The following is a 12,391-nucleotide window of genomic DNA, read 5'->3' as shown; positions in this document are numbered from 1 at the left end:
CTATAGTTTAAGTTGAATAATATATTTAATTGTTATAAAATCTACTCTAGATTTCAACTGTAGTGTAAAATGTGCATTATAATAAAATAAATTTATTAGAAAAAATATTGCTTTAATTACTTTAGTCTGTCACAAGACCAAGATAGTCAGATAGATCTATAAATTAAAAAAAATCTGGTAGAAAGAACAGAGCATGAATGCTACTTTCGATTTCAACCGAAGTAAACATCTGTTTCTATGTGACAAGTTTATCGTAGAAAACATTGCTTTTTAAAAAAAAAAAATCGAAGTCCTAGTTTATACTTAACTAGATCTATATTTTACTATCGATTTTGGCACAGCTGTAGATTAAAAAGAAATGTTCTCTATCCTTCTAGACTATGTAGACTATGCTAGAATATTATATTAACTGAGGCAGACTGAGTTTAAGAGTTAAGACGTGGCTGTTGTCAGTAAAGTCACTCTTTTGTTGAGTTTTGTGAAGTACATGTATTTTTACTAACTTTTAGATCTAAATCTAGAAGTAAGTCATAAGTTAAAACTACTGTGCTACTTAAGTTAGTGTTATTTCTTGTGTTACTGTTAGAGTGTTACAATGTAAATTATCTAAATTGTAATCAGTGAGTGTAGACTTGTGAATAGTGACACTAGTGTTGTCAGACTCGACATAGAGTTATCCTTTGTAATTATGATTATTCAGAAAATATCTAGATTATATACTTTCTAGATATAAATCTAGAATCTAGTTAATTAGCCTTATAGTTGGGTTCCATGATAATTCGTTCACTGACATTGTTCACCTGAAAATTTGTTCACCTGACATTTCGTTAAATTATTAATTAAAAAAAAATATTTTAAAAATACTCAAAGATAACAATATAAAAAAAAATTTCACCAATGTTTTCCTAACGGGTAGATGAATGTAAATAAACAATGTCTTGTCAATGAACCATTTCTCCTTTTATAAGTAATGGTTCCCTATCCGATAAAGTTTTATTAATTCTAGAGCCGCCATTCTGTCTAGCACTCAACTAGTTGTTAATAAGAGTATCCAGCTGAATGGGTACACATAAAAATTGGGTGAAGTATAGGTAGAGGAAGGCCCTAAAGAGTGTTGACCATAATGGCATGATGAAATAGGTATGTTAATTAAACATCTGGACCGCTACTGAGAATATAAGTTAATGTGGTATAAGTATAATTTTTATCACACACTGTTCTCATTAACAAAGAATTAATGAAACAAAAAATTAACAAAGAAACTCAGATTAGGCCCACTCTCTAGCAATTAAATTTGTTTTTTTGAAAACAGTAGCTACAAAAGTTTTAATGTAAACTTAAATGTAAAATTAAACACGCGATGAGAATATGGTATATATATAATATTAACATCCATACTATCCATTGAGCAAGTTGTTCGTGAACGAAGTGTCAGTGAATGATTTGTTGTGTGAACGATTTGTTGTGAACCAACGGTTGGTGAACAAGTTGTCAGTGAATAAGTTGTCTATGAGTCAATTGTCGGTGAGCGATATGTCGGGTGAATGAAAAGTGATTGATTTGTCAGGGAACGATTTATCATGTCCCCCAAAATAGATCTATAATATATCTTTATAACTAAAGGCAAAATGGGTGCCAAGATCAGCCCTGGCATTACCATACAATCCAGCCCACGAATTGATTACCTGATGATGTACATCTGTTGTTACCTGTCCTCATTTTAATTAAAGTTTTGATAATGCATCAAAAACTGAACAATAGCATGCAAACATGGGTTTTTGTAGGCTTGGCTTAATTTAATGTGTCTATTGTATTTCAAGATCTAGATCATATAGACTTTAAAAGGCTATAGGAAATTATCTCTAGAGTCTTCTTTAAAAGTTAAAGTAACTGTTAGTTACTAAACATTTTTTAACCATATTATTACAAAAAGCTTTTCAAATCTAAATTTAAACTCACACAGAAACTGCAGTTAGACTACTATGGGTTTAAATGCAAAGAGTTGGTTATGTCCTGTATGTCTTTGTGTGATTACATGGTTTCTGCAATTAGACAAGTAAGTCTTTAAGAAAGGATGTAATTAAAATATATTCTTTTTTTTTTTAAATTTCAGTTCTATTCCTTAACCATGATGCAGTTTTGGACAAAGAATTTTTTTTTGCTTGCATTTGTAAATAACATCATTGTTTTGGGCCAAGAAGTATCAGAGATTGTTGATGTCGACAGTAGTAAATGGCAAAAATCTTTGGATGGAAAACAAAAATTGTTAGTGCTATTTTGTAAGTTTTTTTTTTCTTCCACACTAATTGGAGAGAAACTGTATTACAGCAATACTTGATATAACAAAATATTTAATGTTCAGCTTTTTCTGTTTTTTAAATATTTGTTAAACTTATAAATATATATATATGTTAATTATTAAAAGACATTTTCTGTAACTTTGATAATACCCTGATCATTTGCATCCCTGAGTGGTAGAGTGCTTGGCTTCTAAACTTGGGGTCTCGGGTTAGAATCTTGTTGTAGACTGGAATTTTTAATTTCTGAATCTTTGGGTGCCTTTGAGCCCAACCAGCTCTAATGGGTACTTGACATTAGTTGGGAAAAAAGCTAAGTTGGATGGTCATTGTGCTGGCCACATGACACCCTTGTTAACCGTGGGCTGCAGAAATAACATTCACTTCATCCGCCCTAACCCTATTGATTGCAAAGTCTGAAAACTTTCACTAGATAAATGAAGTAAATGTTAAGGTGTGGAGATTCTAAATACCTTTAGAGGGCATCAACCAATATTTCATGTAGACACATGCAGTTTGGTTTCACTGGCATTAGAAATCTTTTTTATTTATTTATTGGTTAACTGTTTCAGTAAAGTGTTGTTTTTTTAAAAATCATTTTAATGTTGTTCCAAAGGGGTTGTTCCGAATCTCTGACCTACTTAAAAATAAGTCAGGTGGTTAATGTCTTATTACATATGACAATAATGGCAATGTCTTCCTATGATAAGATGTAGATCTAGATCTAGTACTAGCCTAGGTCAAGTAGATCTACTAAAAAATCCTATTAATTAGTGAATAATTGTAACATTATTACTTAAAGATGTTTAGATGTTTTTGTTGTTTGTTTTGTAAAATGTTTTATTTGTTTCGGATGTTTCTTCAGAGTTGAAGATAATTACTTCCTAGTCCAAACCTCCCGCAGGATGACGGGGGATAGGAGCTGGCAGGGTTTGAACCCGGGACCATCGATAAATCTGAACGACAGTCCAGCGTGCAAACCGCACGACCAGGCAGCCATCCATATAGATCATATTCAAATCTCAATGAAATCAATTTGACCATTAATGTAAACAACACTACCATGTGAAATGGAAGAAATAAGATACAACCCCATTTATTTTACTGTAGGACCATGTGATGGAGGCGCGGTGGCTGAGCGGTAAAGCGATTGACTTCCGAACCAGGGGTCCCAGGTTTGAATCCTGTTGATGACTGGGATTTTTAAGTCCACCCAGCTCTAATAGTTACCTGAAGTTAGTTAGGGAAAAGTTCAGCTGGCCACATGACACTTTAGTAAACCGTGGGCCACAGAAACAGATGACTTTTACATCATCTGCCCTATAAACCACAATGGGAACTTCACTTTTTTTTTTTTTACTAGGCCCATTTGGCTTAACAAAAGGGTTGTAATTATCAATGGTTTAAAAATTAAGGTAACATTTTTGTGTGAGACCTTCAAATTAAAGTCAAATTATTACATTACTAGGGGGTGTGGTGGCTGAACGGTAAAGTGCTTGGCTTCTGAACCGGGGTCCCGGGTTTGAATCCTGGTGAAGACTGGGATTTTTAATTTCGGGATCTTTTGGTGCCTCTGAGTCTATCCAGCTCTAATAGGTATCTGACATTAGTTGGGGAAAAGCAAAGGCGGTTAATCGTTGTGCTGGCCACATGACACCATCATTAACTGTACACCTCAGAAACTGATGACCGTTACATCACCTGCCCTATAGACCACAAGGTCTGAAAGGGGAACTTTACTTTTTTTCTTTTCTTTTTTATTACCTTACTTCACAAAGTCTTAAATCCTTTGTAAAATAAGACTAGAAATAATTATATGTAATGTTGAACCTCCTGTCAGTAAGATTTAGTAATAAATACTTTCATGAATATTTTTGTTTGATTTGCTAGATCAGACGGAAAATTGTGAATCTTGCTCAGTGGCTCTTAATGTTCTAAACCAGATTGTTGGCCAGCCAGAGCTTCCTTCAGGCATGTATTTCATTAATTACTGTTCATTTTCAAATATTTCAAAACCTAAATCTTCAATTTTCAGGTGTTTCTTCAAAACAGATCATTTTGTGGTTATTTTATGATATGTTATGGTAATGGTCTGGTATGTTATGGTAATTTTATGGTTCATGATGTTTAAATGTGTAAAGATTTAGATGATAATATATAATTGCCTTTTGCAACCGAACACTAATTTGTTTATTGTAGAGTCTTCTTGAATTGGGATAGGGGGTTTCACGTTTTGACTATTTCAAACTTTTATACCATCTGTTTAGTTGGATCTGGTACATTATATTTCAGATATCCAGATTGGAAAGAGTACAGACCTATCACTTGCTGAGCAGATTAAAATTGTAACATTTCCAAGCTTAGTTTTTCTCAGAGACAATTCTTATGCTGTCTATGATGGTAATTATAATCTTTCTTTTTTTTTTTTACGTCATTATAATGAATTAAGAAAAAAAAATCTATTTCTTAAGAAAAAAAAAGTTTTTTTTTTATCTATATCTTGGAAAATATATTACAATAGTGGCATTTCTTTACATGGGGATGTAGGATCAAACCATCATACATATCTGATGATAAATATATCTAAGTACAAATTTGCTGTTTAAGATGTATTCGAGATAGAACGAATGTTGGAGTGGATACAGCTGGCTGCCCAGAAAACAACAGTGGAACTGAATGATCTTTCTTTTGAGCATTTGACGCAAGCTTCTACGGGAGCTACCACAGGAGATTGGTTTGTTGCCTTGTAAGTTAATGTTTTCTTGTCTATTGAGGATCCTGAAAAAAAATTATTTTCTTTTGTAAAGTTGTGTTTTTTAAGACTAAAAAGATATTCTTACTACCTATATTCTCGGCTTTTTTTATCCTGCGAACTGCTCGATAAATTAATTTTTTTTTTTAGACATTTGATAATTTCCACTTACTAGTAACTAAGCTATAATTATAATAATCCAGAACTATATAAGAATGTAACGTTTTGGTGTGAAAGATTCTGAGTATAATGTATAAAACACAACAAAAACTTTTTATAACAAACATTGTTTTTTTTTTTTTTGCTATAATATAATGTTTGAAAATGCATTCTTGCCATGTAATAATCTTCAGAGGGAACATTTGGAAATGTAAAACAAATAAACTAAGAAAGGTCAGATTTCTATGTGACACCATGATATTGATATGAATTCCTTACCATCATAAATTATAGCTCAGTTGTGCAAATGCACAAGATGACATTTTTCAATTTTTTAAAACAATTTTTTCTGTCATTGTTTTCATTTTGTTTTTGGACAGTATTAAAACCCAGACACACACATGATAATGTTAGTGACATAAAATAATTACACAACAAACTTAAATCCCAAATGTAATGGAAAAAAAACTATTTACATAAAAAAATAAGTTTGAACACACAAACATACAAAACATAGATATATATAATTTTTTAAACAGACATAATAAAATGAACATATGTAATGTGTCTAAAACCATCACACAGAATTGGCTTTGCCAAAATGTCTTATACTCATTTTATGTTTGTTTTATTTTATTTATTCCACTACAGACAAGCTTATGATAACAAGTTGTCTGTATTAGATCAGTGTAGTAATACAGTGTTTCCCAAACTGTGTTCTGTGGAACCCCAGTGTTCTGCGAGGCCTGAATAGGTGTTCCAAGACTATTGGAATAATTAACTATTAGGTCACCACATCAATTAATCGCTCTAAAAAATAAGCAATGTGTTCCGCTAAGTACTTATGATATGCGAAGTGTTCTGTGAAGGAAAAAGTTTTGAAAACACTGTAGTAATAGATCATAATAAATCATGTACTGTTTCAAAAATATATGTTTTTCATTTCTTGCCACATCTAGCTACAAAGATTCCTGTGACACTGTGCTGCCTGCAATAGAAAGTCTAGGAGTGAGGTAGGTCTCATGTCCAACCACTCAGTCTAGTTTTGTTTATCATTTAGAATATGCACCATTTGCATGCTTTATCATTTGTCAAAATTTATCAGATCTATGTGTGTACACTATGTCTTAAAGTAACTATAGAATTTTTATTCTGAGGCGTTTCCATTGATTTGAAAAAAAAAATGCTTTGAAATATAGTCCACTTTTGAATAGACATAGCATAAAGACATATTTATATAAACTTTAATTGGTGTAATTTGAAAAACTGTTTAGTTAATTACAGTTTAAAGAAGTTGATCATTCATTGGCCGTTTTCCAAATAATTGTAATTTATCTTTTTCTGTTTCTCAATTTAAAAAAATTATTGTTAGAATAGTTATCATTTGAATAAATATTGTTTCAGTGTGTTTTATTTACATCACCTAATAATAATAGTAATAACAGTGAACCTTTCAAATGTTTTTTTTAATAGTATTTCTGCAGTATCCTGATTAGAAGTTAGTAAATATTCTCAAGAATAATATCGTCTGACTTCATGTTTTGTTGTGTCTTCAGAGTGAGAAACAAAATGAACGTAGCCAAAGTAAATGTGGCTGAGAGTCCTTTACTGGAGGAGAGATTCAAGATTAGCAAATGTCCTGAGATCATTTAGTAAGTTTAGACTTCTGAGATCATTTAGTAAGTATAGACTCCTGAGATCATTTAGTAAGGATAGACTCCTGAGATCATTTAGTAAGGATAGACTCCTGAGATCATTTAGTAAGGATAGACTCCTGAGATCATTTAGTAAGTATAGACTCCTGAGATCATTTAGTAAGGATAGACTCCTGAGATCATTTAGTAAGGATAGACTTCTGAGATCATTTAGTAAAGGATAGACTCCTGAGATCATTTAGTAAGTATAGACTTCTGAGATCATTTAGTAAGTATAGACTCCTGAGATCATTTAGTAAGTATAGAAGTCTGAGATCATTTAGTAAGTAATTAGTATAGATCTCTAGCTGTCATGAATTAATCAGCTTCACCCTACTACTGAAGAAATACATATTCAGGTCAAAATATAAAAAATTAGCAAACAAAACATTCTTGATTAAAACAGTTAAAATAGACTTGAAACAGAGTTTGTTCTTAAACACGTTCAACGATTTTATTCATTTCAGCTTCAAACAAGGAAAGATGTACAGATACGACTTCCCCTTGCAGGATGTGGCTACATTTAAATCTTTCATTGATGGCTTTTATAAGAATGTCAAGCAGGAAGTAGTCCCGACACCTAAGTCTAAGTTGTAAGTTTATGTTTTTTTCTAATTTCCTCTTTAACTAGATCACACTTTTGTTCAGTTAAGTGATGTGTTCATCCAGGCCTTTCAATACACAGGACAGAAGCCATCCATTTATCCTAGTGGCGCTACAGCCCATGTGGGTATGGAGTAAGGACATTATGTTTGTCTAAGTGATTTATGATGTTGCTACATATGTGTTCTAGGATTTTAAATGTGATGCTGGTAATTGATACTGGTCTGTAGTTTCCAGGGTCATTTTTTTCTCCTTTTTTAAATAGGGGGTTGACATTAGCTTCTTTCCAGTCCTTTGGTACTCTGCCCTGGTTAAGAGATGCCTGAAAAAGGATTTTGAACACTGGTGCTAGTTCATTGCTTAGTTCTTTGAGTAATCTAGCTGGAATACCATCAGGTCCAGACACTTTATTCGGTTTAATGTTGGCTAATAGTCATCACTTAGCTTCATACTTTGTACTTACCAAGAATGACTCAATTTATGTGTATTTCAAGAAATGGTCTGTGTTTTATCTGATAAAATCTGAAGCAATAATTATCAAAACACATGACACTATAAAACAGAACTTGTAACATGCGACTTACCTATGTATCGAAATTAGTCTATCAAAATGTAAAAAAAAATATATCATTTTAAGTTATGTTTTTATTGAAAATTGTTGATTAAAATTCTTCCTTAAATAACATTCAGCATAAAGAATTTTAAAAATATTTTTTTCAAGGATTGTTAAAAATTATGTTTTGATGTTTTGTTTATTTTTGGCCATTGCATGATTAACAATTCAATAATTACTTTTTTTTTCAGTGATTATCTGACAGAACATATTGCAAACTTGATAAAGGTATGAACTGTTTATTGAAATCTTATACATGTTGAATACTATTAGCCATTTTAGATCCTGCATTTTCAATCCTGCTAAGCTTGATCTGCATGAGGATTCATTTAATTCTTTTTGCCATAGTGGGGTTAGAGTTACATTATTAGATAAATAACTGGGATGTGCGGCTGAAGTGTATAAATCGCTTGACTACCCATCCAGCTGAGTTGTGTTTGCTGAGCATCAGTTGTGCAGAATGGAAACCTTCTCCTAAATACCCCCCCCCCCCCATTGGTCCACTAAAGATATTGGTCCAGAGCATACTTTGAATTCTTCTTGGTTCTCATTTTACATGTTGGAGGGAACACTTTGAATGATAGAGCATCAAAGATGCACTATTGAAGTGCAATTTTTAAAAATTTGCTTTCTGTAATATTTAACTCAAGTTTGTTTTCAATAAATTTTGATTACAGTATTTTAAGTGGTAGCTCCTCCTTGCTTTTTATTTAAGACATTGGGGGCAGAAGATGTAAAACTCATCCATTTCAATTGTCACCAGAGTCATAAGGCCAGCACAACCTTTACTTTCGCCAACAGGCAATCTTTGGAGTTTGATGGACTCAGGGATGTCTTGAAAATCCATAAGTTCAAAATTAAGTCTCTACCAGGAGTAGAACTTGTGACCCATCAGATCTAAAGCCAAGTGCTTTTCCACTTGGCTAGCTAAGGCCACTAGCATCATTCTATTAGTTCTGTTCCAAGTGGAAAAAGATTATAGCTGTAGGTTATAGCTGGATAGTATCATTTATCTTGTGGCTGGTGTTATTTAGTATCTTGGAACGAAACTGCTGAGCTCAGTCAGGATTAGTTTTCACTACATTATGAATATTCTGTCTGGATAGAACATGGTTACATTTTTGCAGAAAAATCTTGGTGGTTAGTGGACTAACAGGATAATGAAAGTAAAGGGGTTTAAATCATCATTAACAGTCCTGGCATGAGAGCAGTAACTTACCTAATTACTGCCAACTGCTAGTTTGAACTAGGGAAATTAAGAGTTGGCTAAATCCCAGAGTGTTGCAACAGGTTCAGATATTGGCAAAAACATATTGATTGACACCCCTTGAAGCCTACCAATCCACTTCCTTGCTTGGTGCTGGTCTAATATGTACTACACCAATGTTACCTGCATTTTACTGTACCAGGTATTAAGAAACACCTTTTTATTACCTACTAATAAACACAATTTCAAATGCTAATTAGTTCTGACTCTTTTTGAAACCTATTTTTTTTTTTTACAAGACTCTTTACACAATTATTGAAGCTTTAGGCTCCATAAGGTATAGTTTCCAGGATATAGTTTTCATACACTGGTCCTAGGAAGTCAGATTTTGTAAATCTAAATATATATTTTGAATGAAAAAAAAAAAGATGGATCACCCTAGCATAACAACAATAATTATTTGTTACTAATTTTAATTTTAGCAACAGCTCAATGGAGAGAACCGTACAGCTTTCATCGCAGGTGCTGGCGGAGTTGCTGCAGTTTTATTTCTCCTGATGTTTTGTTGTTGCTGCTGCCGGTCATCTGGTGGACAGAGCAAAAAGCAGAAGAGAGATTAAACAAATTACAAAAGTTTTTAATTTTGTGTAAAAGTAATTTTTGAGTCGAGCTGAGAGTGACTTAAGAAAGAGCCAATTGAATTTTTATTGTACAAAATGAATCTAGTCTGTTGGATGGTTTTCAAGAAAATGGTAGTTATTTTCTCAAATAATTGTCTCTATGACTTGACATTATTTGACTTAGATGAACTGATGTCCTCTTGAGAAAAAAGAAAAATAAAAATAAAGCTGTAGGTGATTAGTTCTAAGATAAATGGGTGATTATTTAGATCTGTAAGACAATGTATGATTGTGTGAGGAAGGTGAGACATAGACTAAATGAATGTAAATTTCTCAAGTTTTTAATCTTTTTTGGCATTTAAAAATATGGTTGTCTTGGATGGTTGCAAATACATTGTATGTTGTTGTAATGTAACAATTTATTTTGCTATATTAATTTATTTCTCTGAGGGTGAGCCTCTTGCTTCATAATTATTCATTTCCGATTAATATTTTCTATTATTACTGCCCCTACTTTTGTCAATTCCTTTATATTGTGATTGTCCCACCATTTTGCTTTATCATACTGCTACTGTGCAAAAGACATGCCTGTTGTCTGTAGTGAGCTTCTTTGTTTCTGGGTTATGGGTCTTTGTGTCAGTTAAACATTTGAAGTGCAATTACTTGTACGGTAACAAAATTTGTTACTGTTAAACTATGTTACTATTATCTTGAATGGAATCAATGTAGGATCTCTCATATTTTACATTGTAGTGACCATGGAATGAGCTTCAGTTTGTTATTTAGACTGCATTCCATATTTGTAGGTATTGTTTATTATTGAAGTGTTTTTGTGAATTTACTGTCTGGATTAATGTTTGAGATAAAATGTTATGTTTTACAGCTTGAGAATTAAAATATTTTAACTTGTTTCATTTGTTGTTAACATAAATATTTGGAAATTTTACATTTTAAGTTATAAGCACTCTGTTAGATCTTAACATTTAAATAACATTTGCTGAATAAAAAAAAATACATGAATAGTAATGACCATGTATAGATTTTAAACATAAAACCTTTTTATGACACTGGTTGAGACCCAAAAAATTAGTTTCAAAATTGTGGACTGAAAGATCAGCTCAAAAAAACATTACAATTAAAAATAAACCTAAAATCCTAATCAGAAGAGAAATGAGATACCCATTAAAAAAAAAAAGACAGCTATTCTTTTCCTTCCTAATGAAATCATTGAGAACAATCCAACTTTTAAATTTTAAAATTCACTTCATGGTTGATTGAAATTGTGATAGGAAGTAAGAATGGATTTCCTCAATAATAAAGATGTGTTATTATTTTCATCACAGGAGTTGAATGGAATATACAATTCTTTTTAGTGAAATATTTACAAATATTCAGTTCCTATTTGACTTGAAAATGATTCAGTTTTTCATTCGCAGACCAAAATCAGTAATGAAACTACACGCATATACCAGTGTAAGCAGTACTTCTAGATTTACTCACATTCGTCCTTTTCATTGATAATATTTGCATATTTTCATGTCTAAATTTACTACCAGTAACAATGACTTCTAAATGTAAACAATATTTGTTTGTAAAATGTTCAACATGTTTCTGATGTTCCCTCAGAGTTGAATATAATTCTAAAACTTCCAGCAGGACAACGGGGGATGACAGCGGGAAGTATGTGAACCGTGGACCTTCGAGACAACCTAATGGCATTCCAGCGTGCATACCGCACGCCCAGGCAGCAGTCCAAACATCAGTAGAATAACACACAAGAGCTGGTTCCCATGTTTTAAAAATGTTTATTTTTAGATTCTACAAGGTCCAAACAAGGCCAGCATCCAACATAATATGTATAACTAAATATACTGTCACACAGAGCCATAGCATTAAGTTGATGACATTGTGTTAACCAGGAAATGTTACTTAAAACAACAAACTTCGATGTAACAATCAAATCACAACATTTAGATTGAGATCTACAAAGAGTCAAACAACCTTTTGCCTTCACAAAAAGTCATTGAAAAAAAAAAAAGTTAATTTTGGCTTCCCCCTTTTCTTTGTACATTTCATAATTATTAAATTTCAAAACAAAAAATAAATTGGAGGGTGTCCTAGAAAAATTTAAATTTGTGCAAGGAATTTTTGTGCACAAACCTAGAGAAAAAAATACACATTTGACTAAGGCCAATAAATGACAGCATACAGTTGTATTTCTAACATGATTGTAGGAATGACAATATAAACATCAACACTGAACTACATGACAAAGTTCTGACATTTCTTTCTAAGATGTTAACACTGTAAGAATAGAAATGAATACAGCCCCAACAATTGAAAGTCTATAATTGATACAGCTGAATGCATTAAATCAGAGTAGATACAGTTAGCAACAAACAAGCTTTGATGGAAGAATAGATACAAGTTCAAATTATTTATATAT

General features: G+C 32.2%; 1 protein-coding gene across 2 annotated transcripts; it reads left to right on the top strand.

Annotated features, from left to right (window-relative positions):
• Positions 1-126: 126 nt before the first annotated feature.
• On the top strand, positions 127-10,854 carry LOC106060970 (thioredoxin domain-containing protein-like). 2 transcript variants are annotated; one of them, XM_056016995.1, is made up of 10 exons: positions 127-221; positions 2,114-2,279; positions 4,188-4,268; positions 4,590-4,697; positions 4,905-5,043; positions 6,168-6,221; positions 6,765-6,860; positions 7,370-7,495; positions 8,310-8,346; positions 9,808-10,854. In XM_056016995.1, the coding sequence occupies exons 1-10, from the start codon at positions 198-200 to the stop codon at positions 9,943-9,945; spliced, it is 969 nt and encodes a 322-aa protein (XP_055872970.1). In that variant the 5' UTR covers positions 127-197; the 3' UTR covers positions 9,946-10,854. The 2 variants fall into 2 exon arrangements, with proteins under 2 accessions (XP_055872970.1, XP_055872971.1); XM_056016996.1 differs by lacking the exon at positions 127-221 and adding an exon at positions 228-523.
• Positions 10,855-12,391: the final 1,537 nt, after the last annotated feature.

This window comes from Biomphalaria glabrata, chromosome 18 (genome assembly GCF_947242115.1).
Source record: "Biomphalaria glabrata chromosome 18, xgBioGlab47.1, whole genome shotgun sequence".
Taxonomy (NCBI): Eukaryota; Metazoa; Mollusca; class Gastropoda; family Planorbidae; genus Biomphalaria; species Biomphalaria glabrata.
This window is presented reverse-complemented; position numbering and strand designations above follow the sequence as displayed.